Here is an 8,002-nt window from a genome sequence, read left to right as displayed (position 1 = left end):
AAATAATATAATATATATTATATTTTATATATAATAATTTATTATTATAGATATAGATAAAATAAAAACAAAAAAACACAAAAAAAAACAAACAAAACACACACAAAAAAAACATAAATAAAAAAAAACATTTTATATATATATATATATATATAATATAAAAATATATATATATATATATATATGTTTGTATATATATACACACATGTTTTATAATATATAAAAAACATATATATATTTATATATATATATATATTTTATATATATTATATATATAAAAAACCACTAAAAATTATGTATATATATACATATATTTTCCCCTGGAAAGGAACTGGGGACCCTACCACGTACTCACTCAAGATCATCACAACATGAAATCTACCATTAAGTATTATGCTGTGACCACGGCCGCTCAAACATGAGCCTATACCGTTGAAGAAGAATAAATTATATGTAAACCCCAAACACAACCAAAAACAACACACACACACACACACACACACACACACACACACACACACACACACACAAGAAGCGAACACATATAGCGAAGCAAGAGCGTCACGCCGACGAGCAAGCGCCAAAGGAAACTGCAGAGGACACTTGGAAAGATGAATCAGCAGGCTTCACCCAAGGTCAAACGGGGTCATTAAGCGAGAGAACGCGGCGGAAACGGGGGGGATATTTTGATGGTGTACTCGGCCATTCCGAAGGGTCATCCGTCAAAGGCCCCGGCTCCTCTGGGCTCGATATTAAAGGGATTGTAGATGGCTCCTTCATACCACTGGTCTGCTCGTGGTTCCGGTCTGTCGGTCTGTCTCTCTCTCTGTCTCTCACGGTCTCGATCTCTCTCTCTCTCTCTCGTCTTCTCTCCTCCCTTCTCCTCTCCTTTTTCCCTCTCCCTCCCCCTCCCCCTCCCTTCTCTCTCCCTCCTCCCCCCCCCTTTCCCCCTCCTCTCTCTTTCCCCCCCCCCCCTTCTCTCTCTCTCTCTTCTCTCTCTTTCCTCCTCTCTCTTCCCCCTCTCTTCTCTCTCTCTCTCTCTCTCCCCTCTCTCTCCTCTCCTTTTCTCTCTCTCTCTCTCTGGTCTCTGTTTGTGTGGGTTTCTCAGCCTTTCGTTGTTTCTGTCCTTGGTTCTGTCTTTGTCTGTCTCTTTCTATGTCTCCTGTTTCTGCCTGTCTGTCTGTCTCTGTCTCTGTTGCTGTCTCCGTCTCTTTCTTTCTCTCTCTCTCTCTCTCTCTCTCTCTCGTCTCTCTCTCTCTCTCTCTCTTCCGTCCTCCTCACTTCTCTCCCTCCTCCTCTTCTCTCTCTCTCTCTCCCCTCTCTCTCCTCTCCCCCTCTCTCTTCTCCACCCTCCTTCCTCCTCTTCCTCCTTCTCCCTCCTCCTTCCCTCCCTCTCTTCCTCTCTCCCACCTCTCTCTTCCCGCCCATCTCTCTCTCTCTCTCCTCTCTCTCTCCCCACTCTCTCTCTCTCTCCCCCTCTCCCTTCTCCCCCCCTCTCCTCTCTCTCTTCTCTCTCCTTCTCTCTCTCTCTCTCTCTCTCTCTCTCTCTCTCTCTCCTTTCTCTCTCCCCTCTCTCTCTCTCTTCCTCCCTCCTCCCCTCTCTCTCCCTCTCTCTCTTTTCTCTCCTCTCTCCCCTCCCCTCTCCTCTCTCCCTCCTCTCCCTTCCCCTTTTTTTCCCTTCCTTTCGACCACTCTAAATATCTCCAATGACTCAAAGCGATCGAAGTTCTTGTTTGAGTGAACAGTACTCACCCGAGAAATTTTCAAAGTTACCTCATTAAAATCGAGAGCCCCGGCTGATCTAAGAAACGCCTTTGAAACTCCGCAAATAGTCCATTCGTTTCCACCGATCCACCAAATGCGTTCATCGAATTCTGTCTCATCTATCCGCAGAAATGATCCACTTATGGTGTTTATCCTCCTATCCACATGTTCGTTCGTTAATTTCCTTCCCGATCCACAGATACTAGTGATCTATTTTCAGCCGCTAGTCCACAAGGAACATCTATTCATATCCATCCACTTATCCGCAAATATCATCCACCCATCCTCACCCGCCCAATCCACAAGCACCGCTGGTCCTACTCCCCTCTACTGTTTCACAAATCCATCCACTCCTCCACTTCTATCCACTGAACCACTCTCATCCACCAACCCACAAATCCATCCACTGTTCCACTCCTATTCACCAATCCACAAATCCACCACTGCCGAATCCCGTCAACCATTCTACAAAATACCACCTCTCCACCCCCCCCCCTCACCCCCTTCTTCCGCCGCCATCCACACTACTCTTCATAATCGCGTCGTTGATATGATTACTTTCCCTCCCTCCCTCCCCCTACCCCCCTCCCTCCTCTCTTCCCTCCCTCCTCCCTCCCTCCCCCTTCCTCTCCCTTATCCTCCCCCTCCTCCTCCCTCCCCTTCCCCCTCCCTCCCTCCTCCCTCCCCCCTCCCCTCCCTCCCTCCCACCCCTTCCTCCCCTCCTTCCCCCTCCCTTCCTCCTCCCTCCTCCCTCTTCCCACCCTCCTCCCTCCCTCCAGCACGACGACGTTCCAACATTCTCCGCCGGGGTGGGAAATTCACGCGGGAATTAGCCAGTCTTCCATCGCGCCGCGTTCGGGTCTCGTCATCAGTGCTCCATTCATACTCGAGGCGCGATCAACACCGGGGGAGGCGACAGGAGGGTATTAAGGGCGACTGACCCGTTGGCAAAGGGCGGGATGTTGGTTCTTGTGGGGGTTGTGGGGGTTGGCGCTCTCTTGCTGCCGATTGGGAAATTTCTGTAAGTAGGAGGGTGGGTGAGGTGTAGGGAGGGGGGGTTAGGAAGGAGGGAGGGGGGTGTAGGGGGGAATGGGAGGGTACGTATGTGAAGGGATTCGGTTTTATGATCAAAGGAGAGAGAGAGAGGGAGAGAGAGGGAGAGAGAGAGGGAGAGAGAGAGGGAGAGAGAGAGAGAGAGAGAGAGAGAAGAGGGGGAGAGAAGAGAGAGAAAAGGAGAAGAGAAGAGAAAGATAGAAGAGAGAGAGGGAAAGGGGGGGAGAGAGAGAAAGAAGGACGAGAGAGGAAAGGAAAAAGAAAAGAAAGGAGAATGAAATGAAATAAAATAAATAATAATGAGAAAGGGGAAAAAATAAGAATAATAGTAACAAATAATACAAAATAATGATAATATAAAAAGAAATAAATGAATAAAAATGATGATAAAAAAAATAACAAAATAAAATAAACAACTTAAAATATAATAACAAAATAATAATAATAAATAACATAACTAAAAACAAAAAACTGAAAATAAATAAAAAAGATAATAATAATAATAAAAAAAAATAAAAAAAAAAAAAAAAACAATAATAAACACATATAAAACAAAACACAACAATAATAAATAAAATGAAAACCCTATCATCATTTGCAACCCGAATCCCTGCAACATTTCGCAACAAACGTGAAAACCCCAATTTCGTCACAGCTCATTTGATTACGAAGGTTAACGAAGAGTAACTTTGGGTGAGAGGAAGAGAAGTGAGAAGATGTGAGACTGACATGAAACTTTGATATGAAGGGAAAGTTTATGAGGTGATTATGGGGTGGTGAAGGGGGATGGGTGATGGGTAAAGGGGGATGGGTATGGGGGTGAAGGGGGATGGGTGAAGGGGGTGGGTGAAGGGGGATGGGTGAAGGGGGGTGGGTGAAGGGGGATGGGGTGAAGGGGTGATGGGGGATGGGTGGGTGAAGGGGGATGGGTGGGATGGGGATGGTGATGGTAAGGGGGGGGGGTTTTGGGGATGGGGGGATGGGTGGGGGGGGGAAGGGGGGGGGGTGAAGGGGGATGGGGAGGGTTAGGGGGGTGGGGGGGTGGGGGGGGGGATTTGGGTGGGGGGGGGGGGTGGGTGAAGGGGGAATGGGTGAAGGGGGGGAAAAGGGGATGGGGTGGGGAAGGGGGGGAAGGGGATGGGGGGGAAGGGGGGGGTGGTGAAGGGGGAGGGTGGGGGTGGGGGAAGGGGGGTGGGGGAAGGGGTGGGTGAAAAGGGGGGGGAGGGTGGGGGGGAAAGGGGGGGGTGGGGGGAAAGGGGGGGCTTTGTAACTCGCAATAGTACCTTTCGTTTTCCAACCGATCCACCAAATGCGTCATCGAATTCTGTCTATCTATCCGCGAAATGATCCACTATGGTTTTTATATCCTCCTATCCACTGTTCGTTCGTTAATTTCCTTCCCGAGCCACAGATACTAGTGATCTATTTTCAGCCGCTAGTCCACAAGGAACATCTATTCATATCCATCCACTTATCCGCAAATATCATCCACCCATCCTCACCCGCCCATCCACAAGCACCGCTGGTCCTCTCCCCTCTACTGTTTCACAAATCCATCCACTCCTCCACTTCTATCCACTGATCCACTCTCATCCACCAACCCACAAATCTATCCACTGTTCCACTCCTATTCACCATCCACCAATCCACCTACTGCTCGAATCCCGTCAGCCATTCTACAAAAGACCCTCTCCACCCCCCCCCCCTCACCCCCTTCTTCCGCCGCCATCCCCACTACTCTTCATAATCCACGTCGTTGATATGATTACTTTCCCTCCCTCCCTCCCCCTACCCCCCTCCCTCCTCTCTTTCCCTCCCTCCTCCCTCCCTCCCCCTTCCTCTTCCCTTTCCTCCCCCCTCCTCCCCTCCTTCCCCCTTCCTCCTCCCTCCCCCCTCTTCCCACCCTCCTCCCTCCCTACCAGCACGACGACGTTCCAACATCTCGGCGGGTGGGAAATTCACGGCGGGAATTGAGTCCAGTCTTCCATCGCGCCGGTTCAGGGTCTCGTCATCATGCTCCTTCATACTCGGGGGCGGCGATCACACCGGGGGAGGCGACAGGAGGGTATTAAGGGCGACTGACCCGTTGGCAAAGGGCGGGATGTTGGTTCTTGTGGGGGTTGTGGGGGTTGGCGCTCTCTTGCTGCCGATGGGAGATTTCTGTAGTAGGAGGGTGGGTGAGGTGTAGGGAGGGGGGGTTTAGGAAGGAGGGAGGGGGGTGTAGGGGGGAATGGGAGGGTACGTATGTGAAGGGATTCGGTTTTATGATCAAAGGAGAGAGAGAGAGGGAGAGAGAGGGAGAGAGAGAGGGAGAGAGAGAGAGAGAGAGAGAGAGAATGAGAATGAGAATTAGATAGATATAGATAGAGAGACAGGAGGAGAGAAAGATAGTGACGGAGAGAGTAATAGTAACAATAATGACAAAGATATAGTGATAATAATAATAATGACAATAATAATGATGATAAAAATGATGATAATACAGATAACAAAATAAAAATAACAATAACAATTATAATAACGAAAATAAATGAATAATAATAATAACCAAATAAATAACAACAAACAAACAAACAACTGACGAAACCTAAATAAAACCAAAGCATAATACATAAATAACATAAAAGATAAATAAAAATAATAACAATGATAATAATAATAATAATAATAATGATAATAATAAATAAATAGTAATAATAATAATAATAATAATTACTAGTAATAATAATAATAATAATAATAATAATAATAATAATAATTAATAATAACAAAAACAACAACAACAACAACAACAACAACAACAATAATAAACACTAATAAAACAAAACACAACAACAATAATAAAAAAAATGAAAACCCTATCATCATTTGCAACCCGAATCCCTGCAACATTTCGCAACAAACGTGAAAACCCCAATTTCGTCATAGCTCATTGATTACGAAGGTTAACGAAGAGTAACTTTGGGCGAGAGGAAGAGCAGTGAGAAGATGTGAGACTGACATGAAACTTTGATATGAAGGGAAAGTTTATGAGGTGGTTATGGGGTGGTGAAGGGGGGTGGGTGATGGGGGATGGGGGATGGGTGAAGGGGGATGGGTGATGGGTGGGTGAAGGGGAATGGGTGAAGGGGGGTGGGTGATGGGGGATGGGTGGGTGGACAGGGGATGGGTGTGGGTAGTGAAGGGGGATGGGTGAAGGGGGTGGGTGCTGGGGGATGGGTGGGTGAAAGGGGAATGGGTGACAGGGGGTGGGTGCACGGAGGGGGGTGGGTGATGGGGGATGGGGATGGTGGCTGTGCGGATGCTGGTGCCGGGGGCTGGGGTGCTGGGTCAGGTGCCGGGGGCTGGGTGCCGGGGTGGTGAAGGGGGGTGGGTGCTGGGGGCTGGGGGGCTTGGGTGCTAGGGAGGGTGGTGCTGGTAGGTGCCGGTGCTGGGGATGCCGGGGGTGGGTGTGGGGGCTGGGTGGGATGCCGGGAGATTGGTGCTGGGGGCTGGTTGCGGGGGATGGGTGATGGGTGGGTGCCGGGGCCTGGGTGTGTGCAGGGGGCTGGGTGCACGGGTGTGGGTGCTGGGTGCTGGGTCTGGTGCTGGGTGCCGGGGGGGATGGTGCTGGGTCGTGCCGGGGGCTGGGTGCCGGGGGTGGGTGCCTGGGGTGGGGGGTGGAGTGCGGGGTGCTGGGTGGGTGCCGGGGGCCTGGGTGTCAGGGGGCATGGGTGGCCGGGTGGTGGGGTGCCGGGGCTGGGTAGCCTGGGCATGGGGGCTGGGTCCGGGCGGCATGGTGGGTGCCGGGTGCTGGTGGTGCCGGGGCCTGGTGCTTGGTGGGTGCCGGGGGCTGGTGCCTGGGCTGGCTGCAGGGGGCTGGGGGGGTGCTGGTGCTCTTTGCCGGGTCCGCAGTCCCGCGTGGCTGCCGGGTGCATGGGTTCTTGGTGGGTGCTGTGTGCCGGGGGCTCCCGGGGCCCCTGGTGCTGCTGGCGGCTGCCTGGCTGACTGGGTGCTCGCTCTCGGGTGCTTGGTGGGGGCACGAGTGCTGCGTGGCTGACTTATGTTGGTTCTGGCTGCGTGCTCGGGTGCGGGCTGACTTACTTCGGCGCGCTCTCGGGCGGGTGGTGTGCCGGTCGGGTGTAGTGACGGGTGCCCGGGGGGGCCCGGCAGGGTTCGCTTTTCGGTGCCCGCGGCGGGTTGGTTCCCGGTGGACCCGGCGGGGTCCGGTGCACGTCACCGGGCCTCGTTCTGGTGACCGTAACCGGGCCGACGTTAGGGTACACGGGGCCACGTAAAGACGTAGGGTCAGAGTGACAGGTGAAGGGTGAAGCGTGAAGGAATGGAGAGATAAGATTTAGGTGATAGGCGACAGGGGAAGATTAGGGTAAAGGGTGACAGAGGAAGGGTGGATGAAGTAATGCAGACCTGAGGACTGCACATTAAGCTGGGAACAGAGAGGGAGAGAGGGAGAGAGAGAGAGAGAGAGAGAGAGGAGAGAGAGAGAGAAGAAGAGCGAGAGAGAGAGCGAGAGAGAGGACAAAGAAGAGAGAAAAGGAAAGAGAGACACAGAGAGATAGAGCAGAGAGAGACACAGAGAGAGAGACCAAGAGAGAGAAAGGGCGGGGAGAGCGAGACGAGAAGAGAGAGAGAATGAGAGAGAGAGAGAATGAGAGCACGAGGAGAGAGAGCGAGAGAGCGAGAGAGAGAGCGAGAGAGAGCGACGAGAGAGAGACGCGAGACGCGCGCGCAGAGAGCGAGCGAGAAGCGCGCCCGCGCGCGCGACGAAAAAAGAGAGCGCGACCAGCCGAGAGAGGACCCAGAGAGAGAGACAGCTCAGAGCAGCGCAGAGCGGAGCGCGCGGCTCGCGCGCGGGGGGGGCGATGGCGCGCCGCCGATACGTCGGCGCGACGCGCTAGCGCGCTCGCGAGCGAGAGAGAAGGGGTATGTTAATAACCTAAGGTTGAAAAGGATTGTATTTTTCCGTGTTTTTTTTATTAATTTGCAAAATAAATCATAATGCAAACTGTGAGGATGTGTCTTTAATGTGATTTATAGCGAATGTGAAGATATGGTAAAATACGAATAACGAAATATGATTAAATACAATTACACACAAACACACACATACAAACACATATATATTTATATTCTATATCTATATTATATATAGATATAGTATATATATATATATCTAGTATATATA

General features: G+C 50.8%; 1 protein-coding gene across 1 annotated transcript in view; it reads right to left on the bottom strand.

The window, feature by feature from the left end:
- Positions 1 to 4,857: 4,857 nt before the first annotated feature.
- The window catches only part of LOC119577893 (vegetative cell wall protein gp1-like), a 28,322-nt gene continuing 25,177 nt past the window's right edge, over positions 4,858 to 8,002 (bottom strand). Inside the window, exons 5-6 of the mRNA XM_037925553.1 lie at positions 6,117 to 6,825; positions 4,858 to 4,977 (exon numbers count right to left, since the gene is read on the bottom strand). Of these exons, the coding sequence (XP_037781481.1) occupies positions 4,858 to 4,977; positions 6,117 to 6,825 (829 nt within the window). The remainder of the gene's footprint in view (positions 4,978 to 6,116; positions 6,826 to 8,002) is intronic.

Source organism: Penaeus monodon, chromosome 2 (genome assembly GCF_015228065.2).
Source record: "Penaeus monodon isolate SGIC_2016 chromosome 2, NSTDA_Pmon_1, whole genome shotgun sequence".
Lineage (NCBI taxonomy): Eukaryota > Metazoa > Arthropoda > Malacostraca > Decapoda > Penaeidae > Penaeus > Penaeus monodon.
Note: the sequence above shows the minus strand (reverse complement) of the source record. Positions and strands in the feature narration are given on the sequence as shown.